This window comes from Colossoma macropomum, unplaced genomic scaffold, assembly GCF_904425465.1.
Source record: "Colossoma macropomum unplaced genomic scaffold, Colossoma_macropomum, whole genome shotgun sequence".
Taxonomy (NCBI): Eukaryota; Metazoa; Chordata; class Actinopteri; order Characiformes; family Serrasalmidae; genus Colossoma; species Colossoma macropomum.
The window spans coordinates 12,561,972-12,582,507 of NW_023494806.1; the positions used below are offsets into that span (position 1 = coordinate 12,561,972).

The window sequence follows — 20,536 nt, forward strand, 5'->3', positions numbered from 1 at the left end:
ACCCTTTTCACCCTGTTCTTCAATGTTCAGGACCACCACATGACCACCACAGAGCAGGTATCATTTGGGTGTCGGACCATACTCAATGCTGCAGTGGCACATTAGCGTGTATTGCGCTGGGACGAGTGGATTAGACACAGCAGTGCTGCTGGAGTTTTCAAACACCTCAGTGTCACTGCTGGACTGAGAACAGTCCAGCCAACAGTGTCCTGTGACCACTGACGAAGGACTAGAGCGTGACTAACTGTGCAGCAACAGATGAGTTATTGTCTCTGACTTTACACATACAAGGTGGATCAACAAGGTAGGTGAGTCTAACAGACTGGACATTAAGTGGACTGAACACCACCCAAATAATTCCTGCTCTGTGGTGGTCCTCTGGAGGTCCTAACCATTACAGAACAGAGTAAAAGAGGGCTAACAAAGTATGCAGAGAAACAAATGGACTACAGTCTGTAATTTAGAATTTTTTAATTTTAGAACTACAAAGTGCACCTATATGGAAAGTAGAGCTGATAAACAGTGAGTGTAGATACAAGGAGGTGTGCTTTATGAAGTGGCCAGTCAGAGTATTGTATTGTATGGGATGGGCTACATTGTCCAGCACAGTTTGATAACTGCCCTGCTCAAACACAAAACCTGGAAATTGACTGAAGACTTGAATCTAGTGTGTTTGAGCAGGGAAATCACCAAACTGCAGAAGACAGAGCTCATCTGTGCAGTATATGATGTTACTTTGCTACTATGAAAACAAGTGCCTTAACAGAGCACTGGTATTGGATCAGTACTTTATATCAGTTCAAATATGAGTAGAACAAAAAAAATGAGTTAAATAAATGAATAGTAAATAAAAAGGTGAATCAACGCCTCTCTACTTGTTATTCAGTAATTAGTATGCAACTAATATGTGAAGATTGTAAAGATGTATAAGAAATCAGTGTGTGGTCTTTAGAGTTTACAGTGTTAATGGAGACCCTGATGTCGCATTGTAGCATTGTTTGTTTGTTTTTTGTTTGTTTGTTTGTTTTGAGTGGGGTTAATTTTTCATTATTGAGAGTTATCAGTGAAGTAGGTTTAGGTTTTTTAAAATGTCAGATTTATATAGCAATTTTTATCACTTTACCAATAAATGCAAGTATTGCTTTTAGTCAGAAGGCCTCTCCAGTCAATAAGTTAAGACTGCACACAACTTTTACTGAAAACAATTTGAACTGTGCACAAGTGTGAAACATTTACACTAGCATTCAAATGTTATATATGTGTGTGTATATTGCGTGTGTGTGTGGGTGTGTTTGTATTTTTTAAAGTTATACAGCTTTCCCACTAATTTTAGGATGCTTTACAGCTCTATTCATCATTCTAGGCACATCTAACATTACTTGTTACTTAGGTTTTATTTACAGATTACTAGTGTCTAACCATTTATTAGATATTAGTGCAGGACAAACATGTTACAATCATTTCAAGCACTTGTTGGCAACCACATTGGTTTGTCACTATTGAAAACATTGACTCCAAACTTTTTAACAGCAATTCCAAATTGTTGAATGCTAGTGCATAAGCAGTTCATTTATGTTGATAAATGAATGTAAATTACGTAAACTTGTCCTATTTTGCTTTCTCAAGTTTCCAAAGACAAAAGCAATGACATCATCTGTATTGTTAACCTATTCAATGTAGTTCATCAAGAACTTCTCACAGCAATGTCTAAAAAAACAACATGATTTATATATTCAATAAACATGAAGATCAGTTCAATTGTGCTGTGTCGAGTAAATAAATGATTATTACACAGATCTTCAACAGTCATTACAATTTGAAAAGGTTACAATTTTTCCTTTTTTTTTTAAACTGTAGCACACACTAAATATTTCCTTCACCTTGACGCAGAACAGGACAGTGAGCAGTAAAGGCAAATAAGCGTTCTAATACAGATCACTGACCTTCTAAAAGAGAAATAAAACACTGTCTAGATGATGTACAAAACAGAAACAGAGCGAAGCACTGTACTCAAAGCGTTCAATAAACTCATGCCACTGCTGCAAGGATCTGACACTTAAAGTTCTGCAGGCACTTAAGAAATGAATAAACGAACGACTCAGAGCGCGAGAGTGCCGAGAGAAAAGAGGAACACTCAACACGAACGAGCTGCTGCCGCTCCAATGCTTTATGAAGGCCTAACTCTCGCTCTTTCTCTCTCTCTCTCACTTTCTCTCTCTCTCTCAGAACAAAAAAGCAACAATAAGAAATCTGAGGGAGGAAAAAAAAGTGAGAAAAAATTATTCTAGTCATTTAGAAAAACGGCTCTTTTCCCCCTGGGGCTGGGGCCCTAAGCCTGTCCTGGTTAGGCCTGAATGAAATCTTTGGAAGCTTCTTAAGCCCTGAATGTGGGTTTTGTTCCTGCTATTCCTTCGCTTGGCTGACAGAAAATAGGTAACTGGATTAGGCCTCAAATTCAGAGTAAAGTGAACTCCCAAAAAACTTCTGTGTACCACCCCCACCTCTCTCTGTCCTCTCTCTCTCTCTGCCTCCCTCTCTCTCGTTCACCAGGCCTCTCCAGAGACACTAGACGTGGGCCTTTGGGGCTGTGATCTTTCAGAGTGGTGGGAGATTATGCAGGGGCACTATGAACCCCGGGGGGGCCCCAAAAAGTAAGAGTGCTAAAGGCAGTTAAGGGACTCCTTAACGAGGGTAAGGAAGCGTATTAATCAACTCAACTCTGGCCAGGATGAAGCTAGCTGGGCTTGCTGGAGTGACATGCAGGTGGTCCAGCGCTCGGCGGGAAGTCAAGGAGGGGAGGAGAGGGGCCTGAGCCTGGCACAATACAGCCATAAAAGATTAAAAAGTACTGGAGAATGAGAGTGGGCGCGGCCCCGCCCCCTACTCTAGGCCCTGAGAGGATGGGTGGAGATGAGGGAAAAACACACATGCGAAATCGCAAATACAAACACACACATGCACACGCCTTGAAGCTGAATACTCATAGAGACATAAGTTAGTATGTCAGTAGGTACGACATAAGCACATAAACTCATGGCTTCCTCTCATCTGAAAAGGGTCTGATAGGTGTAATATAACTCAGGACACTCAAATTGTAATAAACACTACATGCCTTCCTGTGGGGGGGGGTAATTAAACGATATTGTTATTGTGATAAATTACATCATGATAAATTTTTCTGAATATATCAAAGGTATTGTCAGTACTTTTAGAATGGTGAACTACATGTACAGTTGTAAAGTTTGTTGATTGCCGAAATTAACATACTTAAAAAAAAATAATAAAAAACATAATAAAAAAATACATAAATTAAAAAATGCCTGTGCAGAAAGTTATGGCACATTTTATATTTTATGGTTTTATTTTTCTCAATATGTTAAAATCAGCAAATAAATATAATTTGTGCACTAAAATTTTCACTTAGAAAGTCAACAAAACGTGTTTAAATGTTTGTATACAACAGTATCATGAAGACTAATTTAGACTAATTACAGACATACAATTGTATGTAAGGTATTATAGCCTATAAACAACAACAATCTGTGCACAATCTCTTCTAATCTCTTAAATGCATTGGTAATTTTTTTGTTTCATTAGTATTTTGGCAATTCTGCAACTAAATCCGGCCTTGCTAATAAAGCAAACTGAACTGAACTGTTTAATAACCGTAAATGCCAGTGAACAACTAAAACCAGATTCTAGTAACTGCACAGAAGCAAGTAAGTGATCCAGGGATGGATTACTGACCAGGCCATTGGTGCCAGTACCAAGGGACCTCTGACAGCTAAAGGTCTTCTGAGTCCTTAGATCGAAGTGACTCAAATACTTGGGACAATGCACTGCACATATGGGATGTTTCAGACAGTGTGTATAATCTTCAGTGTGTCTGTTTTTGTATTATAAGTGGCTTGTATTATATATGGCTTAAATCTGAAACCAAAATCACAAATGGTTATGACGTAGACACAATTGAATACTGCTAATTAATCATTAATAAAGCCAATTTAATTTTTTAGTATTGCCCAAAGTGAACATAAACACAATGTGATATTATGAGGTCTTGTTTTCAGGTGTCTTACAGGTCTTTTTTTAAATGCATTAATAGCCAAGATTCCAAATAAGGGATTTATTGTCAAAAAAAAGATTTAACGCTTCATAAATTTTGATGATGTAGGCTATGGAAATAGAAATTGGCAATAATATTTTATGAATGGTAACAAAACTTTTAGCAGAAAAAATGTCTGTCGATATCTGAAATGTTGCGAAAACCTACAATGGAAATGGTACAGCTGGACCAAGGAGGAGTGGATTGTCCACAAGTGTGCGTGGGTGCTTAGTTTAAGGTCAGTGTCACGTGAGTACAGTACAAGGGAATATGTGCGGTGTTGTGTTTGAGATATTCTCCAAAACTCCTTGCAAATAACTGAAAATAGAGAATTCATATGACACTAAAACGGCCAAAGGTAAAAGGACATAAAAACAATAGACGATGACAAGTAGCATCTTTTAGACAGACCCACCACACCTTGAAACAAAATTTCAAAGAAGTGTACTTCACACAATGATAGGCTGAGAAAGTATTTTTTCAGAGAATTAAATCTAATAGTGATGCCTGATGCAGAGTTTTATAAATTTTAGAAGGTACAACAACTTTCTTCAACTCTGTGCCTTCAGAGGTTTGTAGTAAGTCTTTCACTTTCATGTTTACTGAAGGAATTCTATGTGGGCAAGCATATGTAAGCTTGCTATAGTCTCACAGACATGTGCGCCACAGTTACTGGCTGTCCTTGTGCTGGTTCCTTCGCTGCTGTCCAGCATGTATAATGTAAGCGTGTTGGAGAGGAGGTCCAGCCTAATGTGGTCAGAGTGAAGAATATTGCATAGTATCCCTGCAGAATTCAAAAAACCTTGGCTTTAATGATTTCACGCTGCTAGCATTATAAAGTGTAAAAGATTCTGGGGACGAGACGGAAGAAGGAGGGGGGACAAGATGGGGGGGAGTGTAGGAAGTTGGGGGTGGGGAGATAAAGAGAGAGAGAGAGAGATGCCTCATTATATGAATCCTAAACTAATCCAGTTGAAATATTTATTAAGACATTAATATGGGTTCTTTCCTTCACCTCCTCTAAGGATGAAGTTCTTCTCACTCGTCCTTCTCTCTGTCTTTCTCTCTCTCCTGTACACACACCACTGTGACCACAACAGCGCATGAAGATGTCAGCAGAAGTAAGTTGAGCTCCTATCCATACTGACAGGGTGTTTTCCCTCATCGGCACCGTACTGGAGCAAAATGCACTCAACACGTACAGCAGATGGAAACGACTCACAAAGCTATGTCAAAGCGAGAAAAAGAGTGAAGTGCCAAAAAGATTCACACTCGCTGATGACCATTTAACAGAATTCCTAGACTACTTTTAATTAAAAAAAGTTTGATTTTCCTCCTTTTCCTGCTGAAACAGTTATTTTGGCAAATGTGATCTCCAATTTTCATCACTGACATCCATTAAGAGCAACAGTGGCTGCACGTTTCAACCAATGAGCTTACATATCATATATGTATATGTACAGTTAGTTGTTCCAATAGCCTCTTGCTCTTGTTCTCATATACACAGTCTGCGGATTTTTGCTGCACCAGAGGCTCTTGAGAGGATCTATAGCTTTCCACCAAGTTTGCTGCTCAATGATTTATCTATAGCTCTCCTGCAAGCACCGTCCAGTGTAGTCTGCTGAACATGCTGAAGGTGTTATTTCAAAATTTATTTAAAAGCAGTAATTGGACAAGAGGGCCACAATCGCAGATCCTATCATAGCAAAATACAGCACAAGTAGCTAGATTTCAGCCTGGACTAACGCAGACTGTTCAAAGGGTTAAACTAAGAAAACGTGTTACTGGCATTAAGAAATTTGTGGCATTAATACTTAACTGCATTAGGATGTTATTAATGCTTCATTAACATGTAATCAAAGCATTATTAATGTGTTAATCAAGTTCAGACAGTATGTGCAATGCAATAAAAAAAACAGTAGATGTGAAAATGCACTATGAACTGTATTTAAACAAAAACAGTACAAACCTTCACTGTTTTGTAAATACACATTGATTGTAATATTGATGCTGCAACACATTCCAAAAAAAGTTCAGACAAGAGCAATTTCAGACTAAGAACATTGTGAAATGTTCAAAGAATACACACACACACACACACACTTATTTGCTAAAACTCTTATCCTTCTGGGTCCTTGGGGGTGCTGGAGCCTATCCCAGCAGTCATTTGGCAGAAATGTGTTTTGTGGTCTTAGGAGTCAACCTTTCAGACTGTTTATAGAAATAATCGATGCCGCGTTCTCTCGGCCATAAAGATTGTCACCAGCGAAAAGTTCAAAAGCCAGGATCTGTCATGGTATGGGATTGTAATAGTGGCCATGGGTAACCTGCACATCTGTGAAGGCACCATTAACACTGAAAAATATAGTCACCTTTTGTAGCAAAATAGGCTGCCTTCTAGACCAGTGGTTCTCAAAGCAATACCTGAGGCCCCCCAAGTCCACATTTTTCTCTAACCCAACAGATAACACATATGTGTACAGGAAAATTGTGGACTGTCTGGAGGTCCCTGAGGACCAGTCAGAGAACCTGTTTTAGACGACATCTTTTTCAGGGACATCCATGATTATTTCTATGTGAGAACGGCAAGCCGCATTCTTTATGCATCACAGCAGCATTGCTGAGTGTGGGTGCTAGGCTGGTCCGCTTGCAGTCCTGATCTGTCTTTTATTAAAAACAAGTTATGCAATATGAAATGAAAAATATGACAACAAAGTACGGTACCCTGTGCATTCATGCAGCTGAAGACATGTATAACAAAAGAATACAAAAAAATTGCTTTCAAAAGTGAATCAATCGATGTCTTTAACCCCCAAATGATAATTATGTGTTGTTAAAAAAAGTGATGTAAACATGTTCTTGTCCCAACTTTTTTGGAATATGCTGCAGGCATCCAGTTTGGAATGAGCATATATTTACAAAAAAAGACAATGCATTTCATAAGCTAAAATATCAAATCACGTTTTAGTATTGCTTTCAGGTCAAAGAAAATTTACTAATGACAGCTTTCAGTTTTTATTAGCACATCACACTGTCCTTCATAGTGTTTCACAGCCTTTTTAAATTACAGTATTTTCTGTTGCAACTGGTTCACAAAAATATTGCAATACATATTGTATATTGCGAAAATAACCTGAAGAATTGTGATAGTATCTCCACCATATAGCCCACTCTTATATTTCACATCAGCAAACACATCCTCAACACGTACAGCAGTGATGAAAATGGCTCAGATAGCTACGTAAAGTGAGAAAAAGGCTGAAGCGCCAAAAATCTCAAAGCTTCACACTCGCTGATGGCCATTTCACAGAATTCCCTGTCTACTTTTTACCGTGTGTGAGTGTGTAAGTGAAAAAAAAGGGAAAAAACGCATCATTTGGGCCACATTAGAGAGTCCTGCTGTAGAGAGAATTCATTAAAATAAGTGAAGGGTGTCAGAGTTAGTTTGCTGTTGATAGTTTGGCCGTCATTAAGCCGGCTTGTTTACAGAGGCTGAGAAAAAGTGTGAGGTATCGAGCTTTTTACGCCAGTGTGATGTTAATAATGCAGATAATTATACTTCTCCACACTGTGTGTGTGTGTGTGTGTGAGAAGGTAGTGCTGGAAGTGTGTTGACAGATCACACACCACTAGTATGCGCTGGTGGTAACTGACAGCGTAGCGTGTGTGATATGACACATGCAGACAGACAGACAGGTAGTAGTCTATCAAATTTCAGTAAAACAAAGCATTTACTTCAGGCTAGGGTTTTTGTGTGCTTTTGGTCTTCTTGTCTGACCTGTGTGCTGCTTTATGTTTGAGCTGATTTATTTCTATGATTTAGGCAGCAGTGTTCACGGGAAAATTGCCCAGGGTGTGTGTACTGTACAGGCATACATACAGTGGTGTGAAAAAGTGTTTGCCCCCTTCCTAATTTCTTATTCTTTTGCATGTTTGTCACACTTAAATGTTTCAGATCACCAAACAAATTTAAATATTAGACAAAGATAACACAAGTAAACACAAAATGCAGTTTATAAATGATGGTCTTTATTATTAAGGGAAAAAGAAATCCAAACCTACAGGGCCCTGTGTGAAAAAGTGATTACCCCCCATAAATTAACTGTGGTTTATCACATCTTTGGAAGGCTGAGTTCAATTTGCCTAGCCACACCCAGGTCTGATTACTGCCACACCTGTTCTCAATCAAGCAATCACTTAAATAGGACCTGCCTGACAAAGTGAAGTAGACCAAAAGATCCTCAAAAGCTAGACATGCTGCGATCCAGAGAAATTCAGGAACAAATGAGAAACAAAGTAATTGAGATCTATCAGTCTGGAAAAAGTTATAAAGCCATTTCTAAAGCTTTGGGACTCCAGCAAACCACAGTGAGAGCCATTATCCACAAATGGTGAAAACATGGAACAGTGGTGAACCTTCCCAGGAGTGGCCGGCTGACCAAAATTACCCCAAGAGCGCAGCGACGACTCATCCAAGAGGTCACAAAAGACCCCACAACAACATCCAAAGAACTGCAGGCCTCACTTGGAGAATGTCCGGCCATCTGTTCATGACCTCAAGCTGAAGCGCACTTGGTTTCTGCAGCAGGACAACAATCCAAAACACACCAGCAAGTCCACCTCTGAATGGCTTAAGAAAAACAAAATTAAGACTTTGGAGTGGCCTAGTCAAAGTCCTGACCTGAATCCGATTGAGATGCAGTGGCATGACCTTAAAAAGGCGGTTCATGCTCAGAAACCCTCCAATGTGGCTGAGTTACAACAATTCTGCAAAGATGAGTGGGCGAAAAATTCTCCACAGCGCGGTAAAAGACTCATTGCCAGTTATCGCAAACGCTTGATTGTAGTTGTTGCTGCTAAGGGTGGCCCAACCAGTTATTAGGTTTAGGGGGCAATCACTATTTTCACACAGGGCCCTGTAGGTTTGGATTTCTTTTTCCCTAAATAATGAAGATTTTCATTTATAAACTGCATTTTGTGTTTACTTGTGTTATCTTTGTCTAATATTTAAATTTGTTTGGTGATCTGAAACATTGTTTCGTGTGTGACAAACATGCAAAAGAATAAGGAATCAGGAAGGGGGCAAACACTTTTTCACACCACTGTATGTGTGAGACTTCAGCAACTGTGCTCCCGAAAAAAACAAGGAGACTCAAGATGCACTGAAGTGAGAAAGAGCACAAGAGAGAGTGAGAGAGAGTAAAAGAGAGGGAGAAGGAGGGAGAGAGAGAGAGAGAGAGAAAGAGAGAGAGAGAGAGAGAGAGAGAGAGAGAGGGAGCATAAGAGCAAGAGAGAGAGAGTAAAAAAGAGGGAGGGAGGGGGAGAGAGAAAGAGAGAGAGAGAGAGAGGGAGGGAGAGAGAGAGTAAGAGCAAGAAAGAGAGCAAAAATAGAGAGCAAGAAGGAGAAAGAGAGAGAATCAGAAAGAGCAAACAAGAAAGCATGAGAGAGAGTAAGAGAGAGCGAGAGAGAGAGAGGCGGGGTGGGAGAGAAAGAGAGATAATGCAAAAGAGAGAGATAGAGTAAGAGAGAGAGAGATTAAAAAAGCGAGCGAGAGACAGCAAGAGAGAGCAAAAATAGAAAAAGCAAGAGGGAGAGGGAGAGAGAGGGAGAGGGGGAGAGAGAGAGAGAGAGAGAGAGAGAGGCAGGGTGGGAGAGAAAGAGAGAGAGAAATAGATAATGCCAGAGAGAGCAAAAGAGAAAAAGTGAAAGAAAGAGAGAGGGAGAGAGGGGGAGAGAGAGAGAGAGAGAGCGAGAGAGAGAAAGAGAGAGAGAGTGAAATGAAAAGTGGGAGTGGATAGAAGAGCTTTCTACTGATACACACACAGTGTTTTAAGTTGGACTGCTGCCAAACACTGGGCCTGACCACACACACGCGTGGCCCTCTCACTCAACTCCACTAAACCCTCTCTCACCCTGCATTTCACCCTCTCTCTGTCTCTCTCTCTGTCCTCCCCTCCCTCTTGTCCCCTCACTCACCCGTATGGGGATGCGCTCCGTCTCTCGCTCCTTCTGTGGGTTGCGGTACTTCTCGTAGAAGTCTTTCTTCTTTTTTCCCTCCCTCTCCTCCTTGCGCTCTCGTTTTTCTGCAGGCTCATCTGAGGTGTCCGACGCACTCTGCTCAGCTTCTGGAACCTTCTCCACCTCCAGGAAGTTTTCATTGGGGTTCAACACGATCACTCCATAACCCTCCTGGGACACAAACAAACAAGCAAAATAGTGGGAAAATAGTAAACAAACAGGAACAATACTCCAGAGCTGCATACGCTTCTCTGTGTGAATTTACATGTTAGTGAGGTGCCAAAATAAAGCAGCACACATAAAGAGCAGAGTGACCAGAGGACTGAAGCCATATAGAGAGAGCAGAGTCAGGCCTTAGATCAGAGAGCAAGAGAGAGAAGGGGAGAGAGACAGAGAGAGAGAGAGAGAGAAGGAGAGAGAGTATTTTTTATTTGAAGGATAAAATCACTCACGGAAATACATACTCTAACAGTGCAGTGCTGTATTTCTGTGGAACTACACAGCTGTGGATAGGACTGTTTTTACAGTAAAGCTACACAGGGCTACATTAATTCCTCTATGAATTCTCTATTAATCCTTGTTAGACTAGGACAAGGCTTTATGTAACAAACAAACAAACAAACCACTTTTACTTACAAAATTGCTTTTTTATTAAAATTTTAATTTTTCAAAATTTCTGCTAAATTCATCTTTAAGATGTAAACAAAGTCAATCAGAGTGGTTTGATCTGAAATCTTCAATTCTAGAAAAACTCTTGGTTAGAAAAAACAATTCAGAATTGTTCACAGTGGTGGTGATAGGAACCAGTTATCTGAAGTTTTAATGCCTCAAAAAGCTACATTACAGAAAGTTACTACATTAAAATAGACAAAATTTGACAGCATTTTTGAGATAAGCTTTTGGCCTAGTTTTTTTTAAAACAAGATATATGTAGGGTGCTTTAAGGTAAAACAGAACCCAAAAAACCTTCCTTTTCTGGATTTACACCTATTTTACCATTATTAACATTATGTGTACGTTCACAGGTCATTCTGGATAGTAAATAAAATTGTGTTGTAGACACTGTGACCCCCACTGCTATCACCATCACTGTGAAGTTTTTTCTACAATAAATAACTTAACATCAAACCACTCTGAATGACTTTGTTTACATCTTTAAGACAGAATTACGCAGGAAATTTGGAAGAACTGGTGGAATTCCCCTTCAATTCAAGATTAAAACCTCAAATAATATTTGTATTTACTTTTATATATTATTAATGTTTATAGGTTTCATGAAATATAGGTTTCATGAAATTTTGGTCATGCTTCATGTGCTGCTGTCAGGAACTCTGAGACAGAAGCAAATTATCCAAATTATCCATGTTGAAGTGTACTCTAAAAATAGCCAGACACACTACGTTTAAAGGAAAATTAATTAAACAAGCATTATGTGTTGATTAAAGATTCTAATATGATAACATGGCAGGGTGTGCTAACAATTAAAGAAAGTAAAACAAATCCAGAAGTTTGATTAAGAGGAAAAAAGGCATAACAACAAAACGTAAACACTCTGATCCTACAGATCACTATATCACACTATGTTTAGAAGAGAGCATTTAATACAGGACTGTGCATGGCAGCACACAGGCACCCTACAGAGTCACTCTACACTCTTTCTATCTCTCTGTGTGAAAAGAAAGTATCTCTGTAAATCGCTTTTACCAAGAGTTCACCCTCCATCACGACTAAGAAATTTTACCATCAAACCTCAGTGGGAGATATTACTTGCAAATGACTGTAGCAGAAACTGTGCACTAAGCATAGCAAACTATAAACTAATATTTAAATCTGCTTTTTTTAACAAGAAAAACACAAAATTAGAAAAAGTTGTATACAAACACATCAGTTTTAATTAAGCTAATAAATATAAAATATGTGAAACAACAACACCTAGTTTTAGTGCACCGCAAAATTACCTAGATTTACACAAATAAATGTCATTTCTACAGATCATCTACATAAATACGACATGTATGAACTTCTCTTAAAGGTTGTGCGCATATTTAAATTTTAAAGTCGCACGCAGTTGCAACAAACAATGGCAACAAAGCCAGTGTCATTTTCAAGGGGCTAATTAAAAATTAAGCATCTGTCAATAACTTACAATCATAATTAGATCACATGATGAAGCGCAGACAAAGCACTTTCACATTCTAATCAATACAAATAAACTCCTGCTGCCCTCCTGGTCTGTCTGCTGTGCAAGTGCAACTAATAAAACAAGAATTACAACTAATAAAGCTGTTACGCCGTCCAAAAATAATAATCAAATATTACAAACTGCTCAATTAAATTTGAGTGATAATTGAGTAAAAAACAGTAGAGCATAAATTAAAAGGCAGCAAAAAAATTAATAACAATAATTAAAAAAATAATAATAACTTTCCCAGTAATTCTGTTAACTGGACATACAGCAAAATCAATTCGGTAACTTTAATTCACTTTGCAGATAAAAGAACTCCTTATCTAATCCAGTTACCTTATTTTCTTTCTCGTATTTAACCCTTTAAGCTGGTCCAGGCTTCCATTCCTCACACAACAAAAAGCCAGTTTGTATTGTTTTCAATGTAGTTAATGAATAAAAATGCTTTAGTATGAAATAAGCCTAGAAATTTAATGGGTTGAATCTGATATTCACATCCATCACAGCAGTACTAAATTCACCATGAATCAGTATGTATTCAGAGGGTTCTTTTTTCCTGGTTAAGCCGAGTATGTGTTGGCCAGGCTGAGTCTGGCTTTGTGGTTGTGCTTGGTGGTGAAGCAGGCTGAGTGGAGCTTAGTGCCACTGCCCACTGGTGGTAGGCGAGATAAATGACTGGTAAAGAGACAGACAGTCTGTACTGCACCAGCCATGCTCGTTTTCTCTCTCTCTCTTCCGCTGCCCACCTCTCCAATGGCTGCCTTTCCCGAGCTAGCTCCACGAGCTGTCTGGTCAAGCAGAAGGAGAATGAAGTACGGCCGGGCCTTTGCCCAATAGAGTTTTGCTGCACCAGGGGGCTGCCCTGCTGCCTCAGCGTTTCCCACACCCACACAGAGGGGTGAGCCTGCTCCGACTCATCCACGTACAAGCAGCTCTTTCAGAAAAAAATCGCAGTTATCATGAAATCAAGAGTCAGAAAGATACAGGAGCTGAGAAAAATGTACAATTAGGTTTTGCTAGTGAATAGCTTCAATGTGTGGTGTTACTACAATTAAAATGATTTTTTGTTTTATTTATTTCACTTTATTATTATTATTATCATGGGTTTATTTACAATAATCAAGCAAATAAAAAAGATTTATTTCATCCATTTTCTGCCAATAATCTTCAAATTTAAACTAATTAAATAATTCATATTTTAATTGATTTTAAGCTCATTTTAGAATCAGTACATCCTAAATGATTACTAAAGCTGAGCATACGATAACATAAAAAAATACCCCAAAATAAATAAGCAAATAAAAATATTAGTAAATAAATAAATGAATGAACAAATAAATAAATAAATATTGTGATGCTGTAAGAATTGAGGTTTTAATGCCATTCTATGTGCAAGAGAAATATAGTGTGAAATTCTAAGTCTCTTTCTGTTATTATGGCTGTATGGTGTGTCGGGCTCTTCCCATGCCCCCCGTGCCCTGGGTGGCACCTCCTCATGGGGCAGAGGTAGCAGGCCCTGGCCTCTGGGCCAATGGTCAGCCTGGGTCAGTGCGGCCCCTCACTGGGGCTCAGACCCCACTAACCCGCCACTGGACGCCCTCTTAAGCACTCTTTTGTCCGCCTGTCTCAAACCAGCCGACTCCCTTCACACAGTGCCACAATGGCCGCCGAGCTCCTTCATCTTACTGAATCTGACTGACTGACAGCGCGCTGACACCCGGGCAAATATTCACACCGCCATCTGGAATTATGACAAAAAAACATTCAACCATAAATGAACCATATTTTAAAAAAATAGAGGGCAAGTAAAATTCTTAGTGAGAGCAAAGCAATTAAACAAAAAGCAATGCTGTTTTTATTGTATATTGTGCACAATGTGTACAACGCATACAATTTCTACTGATGCTTAAGAATAAAGGTGCCAGAGAAGGGTTCTTTGGAGCAAAACCACTTTTAGTTCCCTAAAGCACTTTTCAGCTGATGGCTCTTTAAATAATCATTTTTGTAAAGTGTGGAGAACCTTTTTAAAGCTTAAAGAACCTCCACTTCAATTAAGCGTTTTTTCCTAGAATCGTGTGTCAGAGCCAAAAACCACTTTTTTAAATATAAAAAATATAAATAAATAAATAAAAATAAAAAATAAACCATCCAACATAAACACACACAGACAATGCCTCTACGGCTTGAGTGATTTAGACGGTAAGTACAGTAATGATGGTCTGAGCCCATTTAGAGTCAGCACTAATAAATCTACCTTAAAGCACAGCAGAGCTGTCCAATCCTCCAGTCAGTGCTGCTGAAAAGAGACGTGCTTATTAATATCGGGCCTTCAGCGCCACTCTGACAGACAGCGCGGTGCTTCAGCTATTTGTGGCTCTTTGTTTAGCTTTGAAGTGAGAGAGAGAGTGTGTCTCTCTCTTTGTATGTCTCTCTCTATGTCTCTCCCTCTGTCTTTTTCTCCCACCCTTCCTCTATAGTTCTATCATCCTCTGACGAGCGACAGGCTTGTGCTGCTTCGGGTCAGACAGAGAGGACGGCACTCGACAGGTCTAAAGCATGCTCGATGGCAGTCAGGAGTGGACGTTACGTGTGAAACTGTGCATGTATGTGTGCGTTTTTTTCCCCACTACCCTTGTTCAGAGACTCTATGTAGGGTATCTGAGGGACGCATTGTGAGGGAGAGTGTGTGTGTGTTTGTTCTCTGATCAAAGCTGAGGTGGATCATGTCTCCATATTGAGGGCGATGGACAGACCCTCCATTATCGCACAGCTTTGGTCTGTCTGTGCATCCAGCTCTCTGATTGGCTGTCTTCCCCTTGTAAGCCCAGGGCAGGAGAGCTCCACCAATCAGAAAGAAGGAGGCAGCGAGGACAGGGTGATCCGATTGGAGGCTGAAGTGTGGATAGAGGATCCGCGGAGGGCTCTATTCAGACTGCAAGTATTCAGCTATTCGCTAACGCCTTGCATAGTGTCCTTTATGAGGAAAAACAAACGTACAAATTAAGCAAAGACTCAAAGCGCTGTTAGCACATACACTAACTAAGCCTTCTATATAGCAACCTAACAGCGTTAGCCTTACATTAACATCAATAAAGAAATGCTAGGCAGAGAAAAGAACATGATGGTCTATATGTCTGTCACTCTCACAAAGGCACTGCCTGATATAAACGTCCAAATCAGCCATCAATTCGTCGCTGTCACATCAAAACCATGTAGCTCCATTTTTTTCCCCATTTAAAAATGCCATCTGCCCTTTTACTTCATGTGAACATTTCATGATGAACCGACCAACAGAAATGATCCAAAATGACTTGGAATAAAGGCTTGGTACATTTAAGTATATTAAGAAAGTGCTCTGTTCTCCTGTAAAGTTGCTATTTCAGAAATACAATGTCCTGCATTATAGCACTACAGGGGAATTCCACCAATTTTTAAAAAAAATTCTGCACAATTGAATCTAATTTAATGAGGTGTCAGCAAAGTCTTTCAGGGTGGTTTGATGTGAGATGTGATGTGATGAAATACAGCAATTTTATTTACTATTCAAAACCACCAGTGAACCTGTATAGTTTTTATGTGTAATGTTGAGAATGATAAAATAGTAGTAAATCTGAAAAATATACAACATCTTTGGGCACTATTTTGCCTCATAGCACCCTTGCATGGAAACTCTCCAACATAAATGAGCTTTAAAAATATGCTTTAGGCCAAAACTTCACCTCAGGACAATTGGAACACAATATCACAGGCATCAGACAATGTTCCTTTAACCATTTCACGTAATAACTTTGTGTAACAACTGACTAGCTAAGTTTCTCCAGAACAGAGCATTTCACATAAAACCACTCTGAATGACTTTGTTTACATCACAAAAAATTAATCATATGAAAATTTAGAAAAATTGGTGGAATTCCCCTTTTAAATACTTTTCAGACAGGAACATGTTACATGGAAAGGTGGGGTAATGTAATTATAACCCGTCTTTGAGTGATTTCATGACCGCCTGAATCCGCCATGTCACTCATTTTTATGACAGTGTGCTCCCACACCAGTAAAGATTCCTGTAGTTTGTACCTTATATGAAACAAAGAGTAGAAATAATCATAGTTTATGTGAGAATTGCCATGTTGGTAATTATTCCGACACATTCTGTGGAAAAGGTGTTTTTGCGTTTCTTCTTAAGAATGGAAGCACTAGAGGAAGCATCTACTTGTATTCCGTGTGGTGAAGATCACGCAGACATGTACCATCCTAGAGTACAAGAGTATAACTTAAATATTTAGAAACGTAAGTAAGGGGGAAAAAAAAAAGTTTGATTTTATGATGAAATGTCATAAATTCCTATGTTAATGACAATGCTAATGACACACTGCATTCAACTTAGACTCTTTAGGAAAAACGAAATCACGTTTAAATTACATTTTTGGACGTTTCCTTCTTGTGAGCAGCCAAACATATTGCATACAGAACATTTTGGAATGAGTCTCAATCATATATACTAAGATTTCCTATCCTGTGCGAATCAGCCATACACATTACAGTAGTAAGATTACATGTAAAATTAATCTCGTCCAAATAATACCTTGCAGTCTTTAGGAAGCAGGACTTATATATGCATGTAAATAGAGCAATATAAAATATGTAAAGCAGTTACCCAGGGCTTTGGTTAAGGTCTATTTCTCAAGGCCACCTCCACTCCCCTGCTCCACAGCACTGGGTGACCTTGTCCATCAGCAGCCCTACGTGGGCTTTTTGAGCATGCGAGAGGCCATTATTCCTTTCGCCCAGATACCACACACACACAACTCACACATTCGCCCCCTCTCTGCCAGATTAACACAGAATGCCACCCCCCCCCCACCCCACACTTCTAACTAGCCCTCTATACAAATACTGCCAGCAAAGATGAAGAAGGAAAACTCACTTCACTCTCTCACTTTAACACACATATTTGTTTTTATACAATGACTGGTAATTTAATTACATACACAATACTGTACAAAAGTACAGTACAAGTTACTAATTTTTCAGGAGATACTGCATAAGTAAGGGGAAAGTCAGAGGGAAATAAGTGAAGAAAAAAAAAAACAGTTACAAAATTAGAGTTCAAGAAATTATTAAAACAAATAAATGAATAAAAATACAGAGAAAATGGGACTCTGAACAACAATGCAAGTTCTGGTTCTCCACAAAAGCTGTCACCATCAGATAAACAGCACTTAAAACTTTCATCTTTGAGTGAGAGGAGAAAACAAAGCTCCACTCTTGCTTCAGATCTGAAAAAAAAAACATAGATGTTTCGGCCCATCCTTCCACTGTGAGAAGACAACTCAGCACTATGAGTCTAAAAGGACGTGGTTACTGAGAAAAGGAAACAGACAAAAAAGAAGAACATTTGCAAATAAAATAAAGAAGCTGCTGGTGTTCAAAGAAGAAAGGACTGAACACTCCGGAGTCCAGACCTCAACATCACTGAATGTAACCAACTTCAAAAACTGAACTTTAGAGGTGTGGAAAATTACTGCTGCAGATTTCTTTGATACACTAAAAGCAAGACTTCTGAAAAAATGGAGGATGTGAAAAAGCCATTGAGTAGACACACTGAAAGAATATTATATTTAGTTGTTGAGGCTTCTGTATAATTTTCAGTGAAATACATGTTTTTTTTGTTTTGTTTTCTTCCCATGACACTGACAAACTTTGTTGAATAGAATATTTCCTGGAAATTAAAATGTTGAGAGGAAATTAAAATTAAGCTCTCTGACTTCTGCACAGTGCTGTATTATGAATTTTACATTTTACAGTTTCACTTAAGAATTAAGTGTATGGATAAATAAATGAAAATGTACAAATTCCACACACCAACCTAATAAAGAAATAAATAAACATATTTGATATGTTGAAATAGAAAGGTTACTCAAAGACGTTTCATGCATTTTACCATTTAAGACATACTTGAGAACATTTGCTACAACTGGATTTTAACACACTGCCCTAAATTTATGCAGAGAAATTCTCTTACAGTTACAAATTAGGCTCCTAAAAAAATGAATCGCTGTCAAACGTAATTTAACACTTCCCACCTTTCTATTACAGTACAACTACTGCTTACTTAAAACTGCTGAAGAACCACATGCGATGCAGAAACATACACAGGCCTGCACACACACACTGACACACACAGTGCTCTGAGTGTGCTGGGCAGCCCCTAGAGGGTGAGGAGAGCGAGGGAGAAGGATGGGGAGAGGGGCTGGTGAAGCATTAATCACGGTGCAGGTGGAATTTGTCAGAGCTATCGATTGTGTAAGTAAATGTTACAGAAATCATTTGTCAACTTTTTACAGGAGGGCAACATGTCAATCGCTCAGGAGGAAGTAAGTGTGAGCACATGGGAAATGCCATTTACCACTGCACTACTAACAGTGACCTACAAACACACACACATACATACACACACATAGCATTCACACACCAACAACACAGACCTCCGATACTAAAATAACAATTAGATGCACAAACATATAGGATACTGACCTACAGATACATAGCACACGGTACTGATGTATGAATACATAGCATATGGTACTGACCTCTGGATATGCAGCACTTACAGGTAAAGAGTAAACAGTACTGACCCACAGTTACACAGCACACAGTACTGACCTACAGATACACAGTACACAGTACTGACCCACAGTTACAGAGTACACAGTACTGACCTACAGTTACACAGCACACAGTACTGACCTACAGTTACACAACATACAGTACTGACCTACAGTTACCCAGTACACTGTACCGATCTACATATTTACAGCACACAGTACTGACTTAGTTACATAGCACACAGTACTGACCTGCAGTTACAAAGTACACAGTACTGACCTACAGTTACACAGCATGCAGTACTGACCTACAGTTACACAGCATGCAGTACTAACCTACATATTCACAGCACACAGTACTGACCTACAGATACACAGCACACAGTACTGTCTTACAGTTACACAGCACACAGTAATGACTTAGTTACACAGGACACAGTACTGACTTACAGGTATACAGCACACAGTACTGACCTACAGATATACAGCACACAGTACTGTCTTACAGTTACACAGCACACAGTACTGACTTAGTTACACAGCACACAGTACTGTCTTACAGTTACACAGCACACAGTACTGACTTAGTTACACAGCACACAGTACTGTCTTACAGTTACACAGCACACAGTACTGACCCACAGTTACACAGCACACAGTACTGTCTTACAGTTACACAGCACACAGTACTGACTTACAGTTACACAGCACACAGTACTGACTTAGTTACACAGCACACAGTACTGTCTTACAGTTACACAGCACACAGTACTGACCCACAGTTACACAGCACACAGTACTGTCTTACAGTTACACAGCACACAGTACTGACTTAGTTACACAGCACACAGTACTGGTCTACAGTTACACAGCACACAGTACTGACTTAGTTACACAGCACACATGACTGATCCACAGTTACACAGCACACAGTACTGACCTACAGTTACACAGCACGTAGTACTGTCCTACAGTTACACAGCACACAGTACTGACTTAGTTACACAGCACACATGACTGATCCACAGTTACACAGCACACAGTACTGATCCACAGTTACACAGCACACAGTACTAATCTACAGTTACACAGCACACAGTACTGACCTACAGTTACACAGCACGTAGTACTGTCCTACAGTTACACAGCACACAGTACTGACCTGCAGTTACACAACACAGAAAAATATACTGAAATAAAACTAAGAAAAAACAATTATCCTGACAAAGTAGCTACCTTTTATAGCTTGCCCTGGAAATCGCTTTGTCCATGTTCTACAGTAACGCTAAATCACTTAGCATATAGCATAATCTCTTATATCATATCAACATCTTGTAACCCCATTTTTCCCCCCACCATTTGATAACAACAGCTGACCTTTACACGTGACACTACAAGGGTTCATCCACATGAAAGAAGATAATCGGCTTCAATCAGGTGTGGTTATGGTGCATGGTGTTGAAAAGTGACTGTAAACGCTGCTGTCTTTAAATTACACAGTTTAACGTCAGAATCAGAATGGAGGGGCACATTTCCAATTGAAAGTATCATTACGGAAATGCCAGAGATTGCAAGACTGACTGACTCACTGTCCCACTGACTAAATGAATGAATGAATGACC

At 39.3% G+C, this 20,536-nt stretch overlaps 1 protein-coding gene across 1 annotated transcript in view; it reads right to left on the reverse strand.

The window, feature by feature from the left end:
• The window catches only part of fam172a (family with sequence similarity 172 member A), a 233,173-nt gene that overhangs the window by 122,586 nt on the left and 90,051 nt on the right, over positions 1-20,536 (reverse strand). Inside the window, exon 7 of the mRNA XM_036598465.1 lies at positions 10,083-10,295. Within this exon, the coding sequence (XP_036454358.1) occupies positions 10,083-10,295 (213 nt within the window). The remainder of the gene's footprint in view (positions 1-10,082; positions 10,296-20,536) is intronic.